Genomic DNA, 21,525 nt, shown 5'->3' with positions numbered 1-21,525 from the left:
CTGCGTTAACGGCTGTTTACAATCCAAAACGGTCATTTTTCTGAAATACTTGTGATAAAAGGGTAATATTTTAGGTTTTAAGAAACACCGCTCAAAACTGTTCCTAAATATTTTTGTGGGTTCAAAACGGGTTCGAGGGCTGGTTAAGTAGAGTTATGTCGTTCGTTTAAAAAATGTCAACAGCGTTCAACCAAAAAGCCATGAATGCTTTGACAAAGAAAATACGGTAATATACGGTCATTTCCTACAGTTTGCAACCTGGAGAGAAGCTTGACTGTAGGTTATTAAATTTCAAAAATGACTAAATTTAATGAATTATCAATTTGCTTTTGAATATTTCAGACAAGAGAGATATAAAAAAATGAAAGCTAGTGTTTCGATTTTACACTCAACGTAATTACGTCATTTTCCCACGCATTCACAAACTTCTACACTGCTGCACTGTACATTTTCAATTCTGTCATCAGAACACAAAGTGTATATTGAATAACTAAGCCACTAAGTGCAATTCATATTCAACAAAGATAAAGCTTTTTTCAACTCATGAATTGAGAAGTCATAACTGACGCATTTCTTCAGTTAGTTTGTTCATACTTTCTTGATACTTTTTCAACTGTTCGGCCTCTCGGTTGGTCAGCTCAACTTTTTCGTTATCACAAATGTTTGCACACTTGAAAGTCAGAAATCCGGCGACAAGTTGAACAATTTTCACAAACTGTGAAGTCAAAGTTGAAATTTCTTCCAGTTTTGTTGGTTGAATAACTTCGGTTTTCAGTTTTGTTTGAAGTGAGGACAGAACCTCACGCGCAGTTTCCAGAGGCAGATCATTGGCTGGATCGAAATCTGCGATTCCATTTTGGGTTGCTTTTATGTTCTGTCGAAATCGATCAAACGCCTGATACAACGCCTGATACTTCTCCGCTATCTCGGACAGAAGAGCGCTTTGTTGATCTAGAACACAATTTTCTCTAGAGTTGATTACAAAGACTTGCTCGGCTCTGTGCATAGGCACAGAAAGTTCAGATACCCGCAGACCAATAAAAAAAGCATATTTTGAAGAATATTTGCATCCAAAATGGGGATACAAATTTGCATTTTTTATCTAATAAAAATAATAATAATAATAATAATAAAAATAATAGTAATAATAATAATAATAATAATAATAATAATAATAATAATAATAATAATAATAATAGTAATAATAATAATAATAATAATAATAATAATAATAATAATAATAATAATAATAATAATAATAATAATAATAATAATAATAATAATAATAATAATAATAATAATAATAATAATAATAATAATAATAATAATAATAATAATAATAATAATAATAATAATAATAATAATAATAATAATAATAATAATAATAATAATAATAATAATAATAATAATAATAATAATAATAATAATAATAATAATAATAATAATAATAATAATAATAATAATAATAATAATAATAATAATAATAATAATAATAATAATAATAATAATAATAATAATAATAATAATAATAATAATAATAATAATAATAATAATAATAATAATAATAATAATAATAATAATAATAATAATAATAATAATAATAATAATAATAATAATAATAATAATAATAATAATAATAATAATAATAATAATAATAATAATAATAATAATAATAATAATAATAATAATAATAATAATAATAATAATAATAATAATAATAATAATAATAATAATAATAATAATAATAATAATAATAATAATAATAATAATAATAATAATAATAATAATAATAATAATAATAATAATAATAATAATAATAATAATAATAATAATAATAATAATAATAATAATAATAATAATAATAATAATAATAATAATAATAATAATAATAATAATAATAATAATAATAATAAGAATAATAATAATAATAATAATAATAATAATAACAATAATAATAATAATAATAATAATAATAATAATAATAATAATAATATAATAATAATAATAATAATAATAATAATAATAATAATAATAATAATAATAATAATAATAATAATAATAATAATAATAATAATAATAACAATAATAATAATAATAATAATAATAATAATAATAATAATAATAATACTAATAATAATAATAATAATAATAATAATAGTAATAATAATAATAATAATAATAATAATAATAATAATGATAATAATAATAATAATAAAAATAATAATAATAATAATAATAATAATAATAATAATAATAAAAATAATAATAATAATAATAATAATAATAATAATAATAGAAATAATAATAATAATAATGATAATAATAATAATAATAATAATAATAAAAATAATAATAATAATAATAATAATAATAATAATAATAATAATAATAATAATAATAATAATAATAATAATAATAATAATAATAATAATAATAATAATTGTGATACTCCATGTGGAGTCGTAACCAAGTATTTCAAGTATTATGTATAAACACTTTAAACTTCATATGTTATATAATAACCTCCTGTAAATAAATTCACTTTGAGTTATGTAAACGCTATAGTTCTGGTTGACTAGACCGGTACTTAGCTGGTTCGTCTGACAAGAGTTGCAAACTTGCAGACGTAAAATAAGCGAGCTGAAAAACAGTTAGTTAAATGTGGCCTTAATTCAACTTTAAACGTTGTTCTTTTATCCGCCAAAATTGAACTGTCATTTAGAGTGAGACTTACTCTCACCCCTGAGCGAAGCCCGAGACTTAGAGCAGAACGTCCGGCTAAATTCCAATCGGACCAAACCACAATAGACAATAGTCGCATCCATACTAGACCCACTACACTCCACACGGAGGATCAAAAGGATTTTCATCACATGGCGCAGTCAAGCAGATCTCCAATTGGAGTTAACTTATTCTGGGAAACGGGAGCAAACCCACCAGTTGAATGGCAACCGTAGTTAGCCACATTCAAGATGGCCGTAATGGCCCAACACAATATAGAAGTTGAAAAGCTCCTACGGCTAAAGCCAGCGCGAACAGAATTATTTTATCCAACAATGCCAACACTAGAGGAAGAACTTGATAATGAAACCCGAGAAGAATCCAGACAAAGAGAACAGCGTAACGAGAAAAGACGTGTGGACTGGGAAAATGAATGCAAAATAATAGAGACAAAAGGTCCCACCGTCGACAGAATCCCCTGGGACGAAGCGGACATGAAAGTCAAGAGCTTAATTTACTTGTCCCTTGGAGCAGAGGCCTGTCGTACATTTCATCAGAGAAACCCACACACAAGAATTGACAGATGCACGACAAACGAACTAGTGCTTGAATTGACACTTACATTTACAAGACCCAGAAACACCACATTCGACAGGTTTCAACTTTTCAAAGCACAACAACAACCAAATGAAAGTCTAGAGACTTTCTACAGTAGACTAAGAGAAGCAGGCTCACACTGCAGATTTGAACACCTAGAAGAAGATATCATAAAAGACCTGTTCATAAGCAACATGAACAACACCGCGATCCAGATGGACTTATTGTCAGAAGTGAGAACCCCTCAACAGGTGTTAAATTATGCAATCAACCAAGAACGTGGACAGGCCAACCAGTAAGAAATACTTAGAGCAAACAGCACCTCCACATGGAACCAAGTCACGTATATAAGACAAAAAAGAAGACCCCAAGCTATACTTCCTACACCCCAATCCGGAAAAATTGTGCCATGCTGGAAATGCGGTAACCGATTCACCCCCAATCACCTACAAAACTGCCCGGCGAGAAACACAACATGCAAAATCTGCAAAAAACAAGGACACTTCTCGTCCATGTGCAAAGCGCCTATGCCGGAAAGAAGAAGACCACCACTACAAAGCACGTCAAGCCCACAATCAAGATACCAAAACACCTACACACCCCGCCCCGGAAACAACCAAACCAGGAGAGTACGACATATAAAAGACAACACCGACCAAACGGAGACACAAAACTATGAAGGTGAGCCAGATGAACTCGACGATGAAGACGCGGAAGCCGCTCTGTATATAAAAGAGCTCACAGAAGACTGGACTCAAAGAAACTCAACGATGCAATACATAAAAACAAATATCAAATGCAAAGCATCGATCACCTAATAGACGAAGTAGCAAATTACATCTCCGAAAGGAAACAAAACCCAGGTCAATTCTACTTCAGCAAAATTGATCTGAAATATGCGTATAGCCAAATCCCACTTGACCCAAACATCCAAAAACATTGCAACTTCAGTCTCCTAGGGGGGAAAGCAACAGGAACCTACCGGTTCATAAACGGCTTTTACGGCCTAACAGACATGCCCGCAACATTCCAAAAAACGATCGACAAAACACTGGAGAGCATACATTCGAAATTTGCATTTTTGGACGATATACTAATCATCACTAAAGGCTCCCTAAATGATCATGAGAACGAAATAGACAAACTTCTATACCTCCTAGACAAGGAAAACCTTGCAATAAAGCTACAAAAATGCGAATTCGCAAAGACATAATTAGTTTGGCTGGGATTCAAAATACATCCAAATGGAATAATCCCAACTAACAAAAAATGCGAGTCAATAGTTAAATTAGATACACCGAAAACACTCAAGCAACTACGCTCGTTCATGGGGTGCATACATCACCTCATTAAGTTCACACCAAACCTCGCAGCCCTTAGTGAGCCGCTCCGTCCATTACTCTCAAAATGCAACTTAAAATCGCAAAATAAACTGGACTGGAAAACGCTCCACACGGAGGCATTCAATAAAATAAAAGAAGCAATAAAATCAATAACAGAAAACAGACTATTTGACGTTAAATGCCCAACCAGAGTCAGATGTGACGCAAGTAAAAAAGGCCTTGGGGCATGCTTAGAACAATTCGTAAACTCAACATGGTACCCAATCGCATACGCGAGCAGGTTTTTAAACAATTTGGAACAACGATACAGCACTAACGAACTAGAATTACTAGCAGTCGTCTGGGCCTTAGAACATTTCAAATATTACCTCTACGGCTCACAGTTCACACTCCAAACGGACCACCAAGCATTGTTAAGCGCACTAAAAGAAAACAGAGGCAACAAAACATATCAAAGTCGCCTTACAAGATGGGTAGATAGATTATTAACTTTCCATTTTTCAGTAGAACATATACCAGGAAAAAATATGGGATTTGCTGATTATCTAAGCAGAAACCCATCATCCGACGCACCTTCTCCCTCAGACAGAGACAAAAACTTTGTCATTGACACTATCGAAGAAATAAAACACGCGTTACTGCGAGCGAATATTGCTCCAAATGGAGCGACCAATAAGAATACAGAACAAAAACAATCATATGACGTCACAAGTACTAAACACGCACACTCAAATAAAACAACCGCTTTTCGCCAATTACCTCACACAAAACAGTTGCTATCTCCTTTACGCAAATTAAATTACAACGCTCAAATTAAACACACAAAAAGTATTCAAAACTTAGTAGCAATTACAACACGCGCTAACCCCACAAAAGAAACATTTAAAATCCCCATTCAAAGAAGATTCAGAGCCCCCAACAAAACCAAAATCCATATGGAGCAAAAACCACCTAATCTAATCTCTGTGTCCACCCAAACAGACTCTACATCAAATAAAGGTAGAGGTTTAGACCCCCTAGACCTGACAAGACATGAAGCCCTATTCACTGTTTACGACCAAACCCCCACCCCACTTTATCGGGAAAATCTTAATCGCGTATTCAACGAAGAATTTATCGCTCAAGCCTCGAAAAAAGAATTAAGCCCCATTATTGAATTCGTAAAAAACTCCGAATGGGAAAGACTTAAAGCAATTAATTCTACTTATTATCGTATCCGAAGAGACCTTTCGGTCTCCCCTTCAGGATGTTTAATTTATGACAACAAACTTGTTATCCCCAACAAGCTGAAAAGGATGGTACTTGAAACAATCCACAACAAACACCCGGGCCAAGCTGGTATGCTTGCCCTAGCCCAACTGATTTGGTATCCTCATATCCATTCAGACATTGTTGCCCAAGCCCAAGCATGCCGCCACTGCACCGAAAAAGGTAAAAACCTAAAACCATTAATCCCCAAAACACAAGTGGGAAACTTACCACCACTTTCCGAACCTAACGAAGAAAAAGTGACATTAGAAAAAGTGACATTGCTATCGCAACAGAAACTAAACCACGACTAATACACATGGTAGCTTGCAAAACTGTAGGTGAATATAAACGCAACCAAGAAAAAATAAGAAAACTCTGTTTAGAAGAAACACGCAACAACACATCAAGGAACCAACAACAGAACCAAGGACCATCAGCCGAGTCCATCTGGACCAAGGAAAAAGTCAAGAAATTGGCGCAGACCAACCAACAACAACAACAAAGAACACCAAAAAGAAAAGCAGCAACGAAGCCAGCACCTCCACGCACGCCCAAAACAAACAAAAGAAAATTATCCGCATCGAAATCACCAGCACAAGTCTCATTCAACATGAGAGCACAACAAGCAGCACTAAACTACGAATCAGAGTCACCGAAGAAAAAACATCCGCTAAGTAACAAAGTAGTACAATTTACCGACAACACAAACGACAACCCAGAAACGGTAATCTACAACATACAACAGGATGCAGACGTACATACACCATTCCGAATAGTAACATCATCAAATCCCAGCATCTTCTCTCACCCTGCCTTCACAAACAGCCAAGATCGTCAACTTATATCATCCGAAACAGACCTACAGGAAGAATGCCCGATCTCAATAATACCGGCACCCTCCAAGAGCACAACCAAAACAACGGTACAGGTCCAAATGGATACAACCGTAGACACAGCAACCGAAATTGAGTCAATCCACATGGACCAAAACACAGACGAGAGCACAACAGTGAAAGAACAACTCAAACCACCATCGGTGATCTTCCTCGATTCTCCTAATGGAGATCCAGAAGGAACAGATAACAACCACAACCAGCTACCCCACTCGACAAATGAACTCGAAAACGAGGAGAACCAGGCAATCTCAACATCGTGCGATCCTCCAAGTGGAACGTCAAGTGTTTATGCTACTCCCCCCATGTCACCCTACAAAAGAGAGAACTCAGACAGTTGTACTTCTGATATGTAAACTTAGAAACTCACAAACGAACTGCTAGAAATAGCACCTCGTTTGCCCCAGCGGGGGGTATGTGATACTCCATGTGGAGTCGTAACCAAGTATTTCAAGTATTATGTATAAACACTTTAAACTTCATATGTTATATAATAACCTCCTGTAAATAAGTTCACTTTGAGTTATGTAAACGCTATAGTTCTGGTTGACTAGACCGGTACTTAGCTGGTTCGTCTGACAAGAGTTGCAAACTTGCAGACGTAAAATAAGCGAGCTGAAAAACAGTTAGTTAAACGTGGCCTTAATTCAACTTTAAACGTTGTTCTTTTATCCGCCAAAATTGAACTGTCATATAGAGTGAGACCTACTCTCACCCCTGAGCGAAGCCCGAGACTTAGAGCAGAACGTCCGGCTATAGTCCAATCGGACCAACCCACAATAGACAATAGTCGCATCCATACTAGACCCACTACACTCCACACGGAGGATCAAAAGGATTTTCATCACAATAATAATAATAATAATAATAATAATAATAATAATAATAATAATAATAATAATAATAATAATAATAAGAATAATAATAATAATAATAATAATAATAATAATAATAATGATAATAAAAATAATAATAATAATAATAATAATAATAATAATAATAATAATAATAATAAAAATAATAATAATAATTTGTTCATATTCTGTTATCCAGCAATGCAAAAAAGTCTATTTATTGTGTAAAAAATACGTATATGTACCTTGAAGTTCAACAGAAAAAACGAGCACAATATTGGATCATTAGTGGATCAGTTTTCATGGTGCCTTCAAATGTATGAAATATCAAAGAACTGTTTTTTAGGAACACACAAATTTACTATAATAGTTACAAATGATAATAATGATTGGATTGAAAAAAAAGACAGTTAGATAATTCATTAATTAAAAATATGAACGTACCTAAAAGAAATAAATTGAGAAGTCTTGCTTGTCAACCATGTGTTTTTTCAAAATCATAAGGCAAAAAATTTTTACCTGCTGATTTGTCATTTTTAAAACCGTATTTACAAAGGAAAGTTCGGGAAAGAACAACAGATTCAACTTTTTTCGAACTTTAAACCTCTAAGCTTCAATCGGTCTGTCCCATTTCTTAGAAGACAGCATTCCAGACACGTTTGTTTTCCTTTCTGTTTACTCTGCTTAATTCGTATCACTCAAGGAAGATTATATTTGACCAACAACACATTCTTCTTATAGTATTTTCGTCAACTGTTTGAGTACACTCTAGTCTGAATCTGTCGATGAAATATCTGAAAAGATAAAGTTTCTATAAATCAGTACCTCATATCAACTACAGGCTGAACATAGTTCTCAAAAATTTTAACCATCTGACTTTTCCTGAGAAATTTTCTTAGTCTATTGAACAGTCCATTGAACTTAATTAGTTTTTGCTTAACAACTTTAATATGATTTATGAAAGACAAATTACTATCTATTGTTGTTCCAATTAAACGTATTGTATCAGCCGATATTCTGCTGTGAAATTTCAATTACCAAAACAGAAACAAATTTTGTTTTCTATGTATTAATAAATAATTCAATGATTTCTAGCTCAAATTTCAATCACAGTATCGTCTGCGAAATTATGAAAGGCTCAGGATGAGTAATGAATTTGTCACATCTTGCATATTGCTCATTCAATTCACGTATTTTATTAAAAAAGCAGCGGACTAAGTACCGAGCACTGGGGAACGCCAATATCAGCAGAAGCAGAAAAAGGAATAGTTGGATTAACTTTGAACAAACCGGCAGCCGTAGAATTAAAGGTGCAGAAACCTTAACTATCGTTTTTACCTAGACAGTTCAGGTAAAAATTAAGGAGTTTTCAAGGTGATATTGAGGTAGCATTTCATTAAATTTTAAGGGAAATAGTTTGTAAATTTTTCAGGTAAGTTTAGGTAATTTTACGTTTACTGTTCAGTTGTGTTTCTCAGGCAAATTTGAGCATATTCAGGTAAAAGTTTAGTTGGAGTCCTCGTCATTTTTCCACATAACGCCGCAGAGGTATACCCAAATCGTCACGGGCAAATTTGCACGATCTGTGTATCTCTTCTTCGTTTTTCCTATGTTAATACAATGAAAATGAAACAATATTGCGAAAAATAGATACCTTAGCAAAAACAGGGAGATTTGAAGGGAATTGTGCAACTCTTGTTAGCAAACGTGACCAAATTGTATCCGGGAAATTCAGATACAAGCTGTCTATCCTATTTTTTGCGCACTATGTATCACGAATTTGTTCAATTTATGCATCTTCTTTTCGTAGGCAACGTAACTCGATCTTGCCCTGAATAAATCTAATTTTTGCACTGAACGTATCTGCAACAAGGCCTAATTAAACTTTTGATCCTCTAGAAGTGGTTTAAACATTTAATAATTGATAGAAATTAAGCGATTAAAAGTAGTTTACAGGTTAATATTATACAATATCTTACCAATTTCATGGTTTTCAGGCTTTTATTTGTGTTCAAGCATCATCTTTTTGAGACAATTGTGAGACAAATCGCAGATTAGAGATACTGTTAATGCAAAAAATAGATACCTGAAATGAGCGGAAACGTGCTACATGACTTGTCACCTATTTTAACATTTTTAAGTATCTGAATTTCGCAAAAATGGCGTAACCCATTTGGCGAAAAATAAGATACAATGCTTGTCTCCTAATTTCGTTCATTTTAGGTGTCTATTTTGGTGCGAATTTTATTAAGGCGGAAAGTTTGGGGTATACCTCTGCGGCGCAATGAGGTGATTTTCTTGTAAAGTTGAGGTAAGTCAAGGCCAATTAAGGTAAGGCAAAACTATAGGAACGTTTAAGGTGAGTTAAGATGTTTTTTCAGGTAAAATTTAATAAATTTATTCAATACCTATTTCAAATTATAAGAGCTATTTTAATCATTACCTTTTTCGCAGTATACACCTTGAAGTGACTGACTGTTATAAGCTTATTTGTTAATTTATTAATTTTTGACGTATCTTGATTAACGGAGGCCGAAATGATAACGACTGGTAAAATAGTTGTCTAATGTGCTTAATTTACAAGTATGGGTGTTTTTGGCATGTTTTAATATTTTTCTCCTATGAATAAAATTGTTCATGTATGGTGTAATTTATAACATTATATATCATCGGACAGTTGACGAATTAGCCAGTACTATCGGACGGTTGACGTAACAGGTGCTGTATTATTGAATTGTTGACGTAATTTTCATTATTAATGGCCAGTTTTGCTCCTATTACTGCTGTATTACGGGACGCAAAAATCACACGCACATCTGTAAATTAATGCATTTTAACTCACATCGTCGATTCTGTTCGTCAAGTGATGTGGTGAATAGATGTCGCCTTTCCGCATCAAAATTCAACACCTGTTGAGTGACAACATTGTGAGTGAACTCTGCCCATTCCAGTGCATTCTTGCCATCCTTTTTATGAAGAAGTAAATGATGTGGAAATCCAAAGTACAAAATGTATTCGAGTATTTGATAGTTGGGCTTCTCGTTGCGACACAAGGCAGTCAGCATCGTATCTCCGTTCTCGTCTATTTGTGAAAACTGATCTTTAGGAACACTGCCATCTTTCACGAGATCTAGAGTCAATTTGAAGAACTTGAAGTCGTTCGTTTTGGTGGCGTCGAATAGTAAGTAAGGCAATTTCTTAATGATCAGCGTCTTTGCTGGTTGAGAGATTACCTTCATTAGGTGCTCAATTAAATCTGGTCGTTGGCAGGCTGTGTCCATCAGAAGAAGAAGGAACTCTGGAATAAAAACAATGCATAGTGGTAATTCCAGTCGGAGAGTCGTCAGAACAACAGAAGAGTGAAAATTGGGCGGAATGCTTATGGATTTCAGATAAAAGATTTCGCCGTTTTTGAGCTAAATGAGAGGAATTCGCGGTAATATATTTCAAAAAGATGCGGTAATATATTTCAAAAAGATGCAGATTATACTTTTTAATGAGCGGCATGAGGAAACTTAAATAAACTAATTAATAGTCACAGATCTACTTTTGAATGAACAAACTGATAAGTGTACCGGTTGGAGGTGAAAAGAGGCAAAACTGAGCTGAAATAAAACCTGACACTAACAAATGAGACATTGAGGTATTTCTTTAAATAATTTAGTCGGTCTATACAAACAAGAAAAACGAAATGACTTCTCAATGATTTCCTTTAGCTTCGGAGAATATTTGAATATTTGTATCAAATTGTTCAGCCAAGCTAGAAAAAAAACCTGACAAAGCATTTGAAAAACGGAATTGAGTGCACTATATTTTTCATCAACGGAGATAAACATGAAAGTGACAGCTTACAATCAAATAAAGAGCTAAATGAAAAACTTGAACAGTTCAGTTTTTACAAAAAAATGCTCTAATTCCTCAGACTTGCGGGTAATAGTATCTCAGCGCCTGTGAAGACAAAATGAATAACAAGCATTACTGAATCACTTTTTAATCAGTTCAAAATCTGAATTCCCGACTGCCCAGAGCGAGACCCGATTGCCTTATGTCTGGTGGGTATTTATGGCCAACAGCCATGTCGATGGCCAGACTCTGTCTCCGACTACTCCGGTTGACCAGAACAGATCGCCGACTGCAGTACGTTGGGTCAGTGATTTACGCAGTGTAACCAGTAATATGTGTATATTCATAATGTACATAGTAAAGGTTGTTCTTACAGACTATACACAGTGGAGATAGCGGCAAAATAAAATTCCAAAAATTTCGAAAATATGTTATGTAGATGCAATTTCAAAATGGCGACCCACCATAACCATTGAATGCCAGTTTAGTGGCAGTCTGCGATTATTTCATTTAAAGACAAGACTAATAAACCATAAGTAGTAAAATCTGCAGACTATAAAGTCTAGTAACTATTAGTCTAAATTTATGTCTAATTTTTTCTATGATTCAGCTCATATTTGCACTTACACCAATCTCCGGGTCGCTTCTTCGTACCATCATAACAATTTCAGACTAAAAAAACTTTATCAATTTAATAAGCAAAATATAGCTTGTGATATAACATTGTAAACTTAAAAGATTGTGATGGTTTCAATGAAACATCAAGAAACTTAGAAGTTTTATTAAAGTTTCAAAGAACGAAAGAAGAACTTACCTGACGAACTTTATTGCTGTGTCGATAAGTAATGGCTACAAAACTAAACTCAATTCTAATTTTGTTTTGGCGCTATCATTATCTTATTGACCTATCAATCATATGTCAGAAGTAAATTCTCCCACCAACAGAAACCTGATTCTAACATCCACTGACCTCCAACTAATGAACTCGATTGTACCCAAGCCATATATGATTCTCATGAAATGTTGATGAAAATAGAAAGTCACCTCCGGGATTCGGAGTTAAGATCTATTCACATGCCAATCATGTAAAATATTTTTAGCTAATCTAAATTTTCTCTGTATATTTTTGCATAGATAACCACTATAAATACAAGCTAATTTTGTATATTTTCAGTTCGAAATTTAGTTTAAAATTCAACTTATTGAATTCTTTGACCCGTGTTATCGACCACGACAATGGTGTCCAGACCAGCTACAGACAGACAAATTTTGGATCTACAGAATGCAGAATCAGCTACTGCGTGGATTATGTCTTTTGTGGCGAAATGTCGCGCAGAGAAGAAAGAGGACAAGGTCAAAACCGATGGTACTGTACAGGACCTACAGGTAACCAATCTCTTTCTTAGTATGTGCGGGCAAGATGCAATCATTAAACTTAGGAGCTTAATGAGTCCTAGGAATTTGATAGACACTCCGTATAAAGACATCAGATTGGCGCTTCAAAATTATATTTCTCCTAAAGAGAGAGTAGTAACGGCAGAAAGGGCTAAATTTCTGTCCGTTATACAAGGTGTAGGGGAGTCAGACGACGACTTCCTAGCACGTCTGAGAGAAGAAGCACGCTATTGTGACTTCGAAAAATTGAAAACAGCGGCCAACCCCGAAGAGGAGTTGGTAAAAATAAAGTTTATCTCAGGTTTGAGGGACCCTGAAGCAAAACTTAGACTACTAGACGGTATTAAAGCAAAACCAGCAATGTCGGTTACTGAAATGACCGAGAGCTTACAGTTCAGAAGTCAAGCAATGGCTTTTGCAAGTTCTTCATCAGGTAATAAGCCCTTTACGGTGAAAGAAGAAGTTGGGTTCAACTTCAAAAAGACCTTTCGAAAACCAAATGAAAAAATTACGGCTAATAGAAACAGCAACATGTGCACTAGGTGTGGAGGTAAGCCACACTCTAGTAGACCTTGTCCAGCGCTAAGTAAGAAATGCAACACCTGTGAAAAGGTGGGACACTTCTCAAAAATGTGTAGAAGCAAACCCCAACCAAATTCAGGCAAGTACAATAAACAGAATAACTTTTGCGAAGAAGAAAATGTTTCTTCAGAGCAAGCATCTCCAGCATCGGAGATGGGAATGTTTTACACTAAAGAACAAATCTTTAGCATGTCAGTGACATGGGAATATATCTCAATAAATAACTGCAAAGTAAAAATGCAGGTAGACACAGGTGCAGATAGCAGTGATATCATCAAAAATATGGACTGAGCTTGGTAAACCTCAGTTGGATGGTAAGATAAGACATCTTGAAGCTTATGATGGTCATCAATTAACGCTTCTGGGATCACTTACTTGTGACGTTGAGTGGAACGGAAGCAGGCTCACTCAAAAACAACTTGCAGTTGTGCAGTCTGATAAAGAATTTGGACTACTTGGTAGAGACCTTCTACCCAAGCACGGCGTGAACAACATCACAGCCGAGCACCTACCTGCTGTGAAGGGTTACAAAGCTCATGTGAAATTGATACCAGGAACACAGCCAATGTTCTGCAAAGCCAGAAAAATACCTCTACCTCTTCAAGACAAGGTCACAGAGAAGCTGGAACAAATGGTCAGACAAGGCATCCTTGAACCGGTACAGCCAGGAGGAGTCACTAATGCATCTCCAGTGGTGTGGCAGAGAAAGAAGAGTGGAGAACTGAGACTTTGCGTGGATTTGAAAGTGCACATCAATGGCAAGGTCATGGATGAGGACTACCCAATACCAGACATGGAGACGATCTTCCATAACCTACATGGGGCCTCATACTTTGGCAAAATTGACCTCTCAGATGCCTACTATCAAATTGAACTTGACGAAGAAGCAAAAGATATATGCACAATCAACACATCTCAGGGACTGTTCAAGATGTGCCGACTACCTCAGGGATTGAAAAACTATTCTTCAATCTTCCAGATTTGTATAGAATCACAACTCAAAGGAATCAAAGGTGTTGTGATCTTTCAAGACGATGTGTTGGTGTATGGAACTACCAAGGAGCAGTTCGACAAGAGAATGCTTGCAGTCAAGAGTCGACTACGTGAGAAAAGTTTTACTATTAATGAGAAAAAATCTAACTCAAAACCAGTCGATAGCGTTAGCTTATTGGGATACTCCATTTCAAAGGAGGGAATAGCACCAGATCCCAAACATGTTGAAAAAATAAAAAATGCAAAAGCACCAACTAACAATAAACAACTCAAATCGTTTGTTGGGCTAGCTAATTTTTACGGAAGAATGATTCCTGATTTTGCAACAAAAATGCTACCCTTAAATAACATGAGAAATAGCGATTTCTCATGGGGCAAAATGCAACAAAAAGCCTTTGAAGACATAAAAAATGAATTATGTGCTAACCCACTAGTACAGCCATATAGTCTACAAAAAGAAGCAACAGTTACTACTGACGCCTCTGAAAAAGCCATTGGCGGGGTTCTTTCGCAAGAAGGACATCCAGTCATATATGTATCGAGAAAATTGACTCCAGCGGAGCAAAACTACTCGAACATAGAGCGGGAAGCACTGGCAATTGTCTTTGTGGTCACAAGATTGAAGCAATTCCTTCTTGGAAGACGATTTACCCTACAGACTGACCACAAACCACTCAAATATCTCTTTGCACCAGACGAGGAGATCCCGAAGACAGCATCAGCGAGAATCACAAGATGGGCAATAGCTCTAATGGGCTTCGACTATGAGTTGAAGTACACACCAGGGGAGCAGATACCCCATGCAGATGCTTTGAGCAGAATGGATTTTGACGAAGACGAATCCGACAACGATCGAGTGTGCTTCGCAATCAATAACATCTACTTCGCTCAGAGTGATTTGGAGATCCAAGCAGAAATCAAAACTGAACTTGGAACAAACAGACTTTTCCAGGACATAATGAAACGAATCAAAAGCAGCAATTGGAAACAATGTTCAGAAGCGGAAAAAGGATTCGAACAACAGAAAGATGCACTTACTCTACATAATGGAATCATCTTCAGAGGTGTTGTTCCTTTCATTCCACCCAAACTGAGACACTTGGTTTTGGCAAAAGCGCATGAGACACATCCCGGAAAGAATGCAACTGAGGCATCAGTCAGAATGATAGCATGGTGGCCTGGCATTACCCAAGACGTTCAACACTTTGTTAGTAAATGTAAGAATTGTCAATTGAACAGGCCTAGCCTGGGAAAAACAGTCTCTACGTGGCCAGAAGCCGACGTTTGGGAACGGCTCCACATGGACTGGGGTTATGTTAAGGACCAAGGCGATATATTAGTAATTGTTGACGCGGGTTCTGGTTGGATAGAAGCCTTCCCCGCGGGAAATAGAACATCAGAAACAGTTAAAATATATCTTAGTCAAATCTTTGCAAGATTCGGAATACCAAAAACTTTAGTTTCTGATAATGGCCCTGAATTTGTAAGCGGTGACCTTAAACAGTGGTGTGAATCACTGGGAATTAAGAAAATAGAATCACCCGTCTATCATCCAAGAGCTAATGGACTAGCTGAAAGAGCAGTTCAGACAGTGAAGCGGGCAATTCAAGCGTGGAGTCCCAACCTTAATGTGTCATTTGGAGCATTCCTGCAAAGGGCACTGATGACACATCGCAACACTTCAAAGATGAGGAGCAAAACTCCAGTTGAACTTTTGTTGGGACGCAGAGTGAGACTACCAGCAATAGCAGATTTCGACTTGTGCGAACCCATTCTATTCAAGGCCAACGAAAACACAAAGACAGTTCCTGCTACCTTCATCATCAGGAAGGGCTTGAACACATCTTTCATACAGCCCGAAAACTCAGCACGGACTATTCTAGTGAGCGACAACCAAATTGCGAGACTAGACGAGGACAATGTGAAAACTGAACCAGCAGTGGAGGAGACCATATCTCAATCAGAACCACAACCTCAGAACACAGATGTGGGACCTTCACATCAAGATGAAGCTTCTGCAGCCACATCATCTGCAGAGCACCAACAACCGGAAACCTCAGAGCCTTCACGAACATCAACCAGGAACAGAAAACAACCTGACAGATTTGGAGAACCTATACCCACAAACTTGCTTAAAAAAGGAGGGAGGATGTGATGGTTTCAATGAAACATCAAGAAACTTAGAAGTTTTATTAAAGTTTCAAAGAACGAAAGAAGAACTTACCTGACGAACTTTATTGCTGTGTCGATAAGTAATGGCTACAAAACTAAACTCAATTCTAATTTTGTTTTGGCGCTATCATTATCTTATTGACCTATCAATCATATGTCAGAAGTAAATTCTCCCACCAACAGAAACCTGATTCTAACATCCACTGACCTCCAACTAATGAACTCGATTGTACCCAAGCCATATATGATTCTCATGAAATGTTGATGAAAATAGAAAGTCACCTCCGGGATTCGGAGTTAAGATCTATTCACATGCCAATCATGTAAAATATTTTTAGCTAATCTAAATTTTCTCTGTATATTTTCGCATAGATAACCACTATAAATACAAGCTAATTTTTGTATATTTTCAGTTCAAAATTTAATTTAAAATTCAACTTATTGAATTCTTTGACCCGTGTTATCGACCACGACACAGATGAACTTCGAATATTAGAAAGAACTAAAAGAAACGTTCAACCATCACGAACTTTTTATGCAAATCAACACCTCTATTGACTTTTCACCGACTCTAGAACTCAACAGCAGCTAATCTGTTGAAATCAAATTTTTGCAGTGCGCGTACAACTTAAAAGAAATTTGTCCACATGTGAAATTTGTGAAAAACAGTACACCTTTTAATAAAGTTAGCTAGTAGTTATAGTTTGTAGCAATATTTTTGTGTTTTGTGCCCATTTGTGTACTATAGTACTGCTCTCGGTTTACCATTAAAGCTACGTATTGTATTACTAGAGATCTCGAGGTGAGGTGGTCGAAATATGATTTGACAATTATTGCCTGGGGGGTACCAGACTTACACGGTCTTGACTATACTTTTTGTCGCGCTATCGAATCATAGGAGCGCAATGTCGAGCCAGAGGACCGCTTAATTGAATCATAATCCCAATAATCCAATTTTAGAAAACACAGGTTTATGTGCCCACAAACTTGTTGTCTCTATAATTGGAAAAACTACAAATTTTCAAGTACATGCGTTTAGTACTGTAATTGTTACTAAACAAAGACCCATTAATAGACTTGACGTTGTTTAGAATAAAATTACTTTTCATGGGCCAAAAAATAATTGATGTAAAGTGAAAGCACTATAACGCTCTGATGCAATCTGGTTTCATCTTTGCAGTGCGCCGTCCTTTACTTTAATCAAGTCACAATTTTGTTTCTAATAGATCTTCAGCACAAACCAACCATTATTACAAGCGTTATTGTCTGAATTCCACGTTGTTCAATTCTTTCTTAGCAGCAATACATGTTTTCTGTGATCCTGCTGCGTAATTTTATCTACGTTTCTGCTTAATCCCATTACTTCCCACAATCAATTGCACGTAAAATACTCATTTTATCGACAACCCCTTAATTTTGCTCGTTCCGCTTCAATGTTTGAAATGAGGGGGAAAATGAGTCAAAACGCAACTGGAGTAAAATGCAGCTATTTTAAATTCAACCGGCAAGTTCCCCGGCCAAAAATTGTGATAAAAAGCATACATAGGCCTATTTGCCCAGGCCTATAATAAAAGCATATATTTGATCCGAGCATCATATAGCATTGCGTGCTCTTCAGCTTATAATGACAAAAATGTACAAGAAAACGATCACTAATCCAGGATGTTGCTCTCCTCCAAATTTAGGCGGCTTTGATCAGAAAATCAACGTTATCCTTCCTAAATAAGGCTAAAACTCGATTTTTCAATAAAAAATGACAGCTCTTCAAGTACTCAAATTAATTTAGGCACCAAAATAAGGAAATATGAAGACAATTCTTACTCACAGAAAAAAGTTTTCTAAGGAAGTGACAACAGGTACAAAGACAAATCCGTCAATATCATAAGGTGTCAAAAACCTTAGAGGCGAAGACATATCTACGTGGATAAGACATATCTAAGTCAGCATATTACAACTACGGGGATCGAAGAGGCCTTCCCTACAAAGAAGTAGAAGTTCTCCGCCACTGTCAGATTTCTGACCGAATAACCGTTCACAAATTTTCACTATGTTTCAAAATGAATGAAAAATTTGAAACCCAAAAAAAATTTTACCTAAAAATGTTACAGCATCGAAAGTCCACATAAAAAATGCTTCAAATGAATGATTATCCAGTGTTGATCAAAAATGACAAACCATTAAAAGCCCCACAGTTCCAGAAGTAGCACAGCTGAAATTTTTCTTACCCAAAGCAAAGCCCGTTTTGTTCAGAACAAGAAGAGAGAGTCAATTGCAACTCTAGAGCTACATGAAATTCACATTGGAGCATACGTGGGCTCTTGGGTTGGCATTGCATCTTGTGACAACTTCCTACTCCCACATTACTGTGCACCGGTAAACTGGAATTAGAGTGGACAGGAACTCAAAAAAAAGGATGGAGGAGTTACACAGATCTGGCCTTCTTTGAGTACAGATTCAACACACCAAAGAAGAAGAAACTACATTAGTAATTATCTCTGTTCACAATTTCAACTTCGACCGCTCCCTTGAAGAGGAAAGATTACTTTGACAAAACTCTTTTGCCAAGTTTTCCATATAGTTCCTTGAAAGCAACCAATGCAGTTCCAACTGCATTAAAACTTTCACTGAAGCTATCAACTTAGCTAAGCACGTTGAAAATCAAAATCACAAAAAGGAAGAATGTAGCTGTTCAATACAGTCTATCGGAACTTTAATTCAAGAGATCAAGACGTCAGCAACTGTTTTTTAAATACGTATCAAGGCAAAAGCACATCTAAATGGCCCGGCAAATCTAGCTATATTTGCTGGCAGGTATTTTGTCTGAGCTCAGATTGGTCACCGATACGTTTTCGAAACATGAAAATAATAAGCATAAAAAGAGCGCAATCGATTTAGTATATTAGTAGGCTCAACGAAAATTATGTTAAACGAACTTTTTCTGAGCTTTCTACGCATATTAGAAGTAGAATGGTTAAGAAATATGACGTAATAAACTTTCTCGCTGGATAGCGCATAGATTCGTCGCTTAGTTTAAATAGCGCTTTAAATCCTCGCTGCTCTTTTATTTACTCAGTAACATTCTCCGGCCTGGAAGAAAGTGTTGGGAGGATCGGTACAAGCTTAACGAGTGGGCGGACGAGCGATCCGGATGACGTGCGTAAGACGGCGGAGCGGGCGACGCTGACGGAGCCGTACCGAAGTTCTTCAATCCGAGCAGTTGGATAGTAACCCCTAGGGTTGCTTTCTTCAACGATCCAAACTAAATCACCGACCTTGAGGTGCTGCTCGGCAGGCGTCTGCCACTTAGATCTACGGTTCAGCGCAGGTACATACTCTTTAAGCCAACGTGCCCAAATTGCATGGGCGTAGGACTGTGCACGGGCGTACCGCTTACGATGATCAAACTCGTCGACGCCAACGATAGACGGAATTCCGGTTGCTTGGTTACCGAGTAGAAAATGGTTAGGTGTTATTGCGCCTAGGTCGGACGGGTCGGCGCTTACGGGCGTTAAAGGACGTGAGTTCAGTGCGTATTCGACCAGACAAAAAGTAGTGTTCAAAACCTCATCTGTGAGGCGACGCGTACCGAGGATAGTGTACAGTACTCTTTTAAAACTACGAACTAACCTCTCCCAGATGCCACCTTGGTGTGGCGCACTGGGTGGATTGAACCTCCACTTAATGCCCTTATTGGCAAGTTTTGCAGCGATGTTAAGCGTATTCCATTTTTCCACACATTCACGGAGCTCTTTCTCCGCTCCAATGAAGTTCGTACCATTATCTGACCAAATCATAGCAGGAGCACCCCGACGGGAGACGAACCGCTCCACTCCCATTACACAGGAACTAGTGTCCATGGACGGGACAACTTCAACATGGACAGCAAGAGTAGTGAGACAAGTGAAAAAAAATCCCCACCTCTTCTCGGTAGTCCGACGAACTGTGACGTAGAACGGGCCGAAGTAATCAACCCCGGTGTTGGTAAAGGGAGGAGACTGGTATGCGAGTCTCTCCTTTGGGAGGTCTGCCATGATAGGTTGAATGGTTGCTGCACGGAACTTTCTACACAAGACGCAGTTTGATTTGATGGAACGCAGTGTGGAACGCAGTTTTAGGATGGCGTAACGTTCCTGTACCTTTGACCTTAAGTAATTGATGCCCTGATGATGGTTCTTCAAATGAGTATGCCGCAGAAACAGTTTAACAAAAGTATGACGCGCATCCAGCACGATAGGATGCTTAGTGTCAAAGTTAATTTCCCCTAGCTGTCGAAGTCGACCAGAAGAACGGATGAGACCATGAGGCCCAATAAACGGAGTGAACTGAGCAATGCGGCTGCTCTTCTTAACGGATTTGTTGTCAAGAAGATCCTTTCTTTCAGTATTAAAGGACTCTCCCTGAACCAAGTACTGGAGATGACGCTCGGCTTCGTCAAGCTCAACAGGGTCGGCTATGCTGTCGTCTACGTTACGGCAACTTTCATGAGATGGTAAAAGACGGAGCACATATGCGGTGACACGAAGTAATTTTTGATAAGAACTAAACTTATCAAACGCGATTAGATTAATGCTTTGTTCCTTAGGGGGCTTGTTTACGGATGCGGCTAGAGATGAGATGGAGTCATCATCTTGTTCCTTAGTTACAACGCCGAGCTTGATGTTATCAACGACGTCAGTATTTGGTACAAAAGGGAATTGCTTAGTTCTCAAGAAGTCAGGGCCCCTCACCCAGCTACTTAATTGCAAAACTTCAGCGGACATGCCACGCGTGCCAGCATCGGCCGGATTATCACAAGTGGCGACGTGGTTCCATTGGTCAACGCTGGTGTTCTCCAGGATTTCACTAACACGATTTGCAATGAAGATGGGGTGTTTGTTTGTT

The 21,525-nt window shown here is 36.7% G+C and overlaps 1 protein-coding gene across 1 annotated transcript in view; it reads right to left on the bottom strand.

Moving 5' to 3' along the window:
• Window positions 1–556: 556 nt before the first annotated feature.
• Window positions 557–21,525, bottom strand: part of LOC142356087 (uncharacterized) — a 33,094-nt gene continuing 12,125 nt past the window's right edge. Inside the window, exons 2-3 of the mRNA XM_075408059.1 lie at window positions 10,502–10,957; window positions 557–951 (exon numbers count right to left, since the gene is read on the bottom strand). Of these exons, the coding sequence (XP_075264174.1) occupies window positions 557–951; window positions 10,502–10,957 (851 nt within the window). The remainder of the gene's footprint in view (window positions 952–10,501; window positions 10,958–21,525) is intronic.

This window comes from Convolutriloba macropyga, unplaced genomic scaffold (assembly GCF_964194025.1).
Source record: "Convolutriloba macropyga unplaced genomic scaffold, txConMacr16.3 SCAFFOLD_765, whole genome shotgun sequence".
Taxonomy (NCBI): domain Eukaryota; kingdom Metazoa; phylum Xenacoelomorpha; order Acoela; family Convolutidae; genus Convolutriloba; species Convolutriloba macropyga.
Note: the sequence above shows the minus strand (reverse complement) of the source record. Positions and strands in the feature narration are given on the sequence as shown.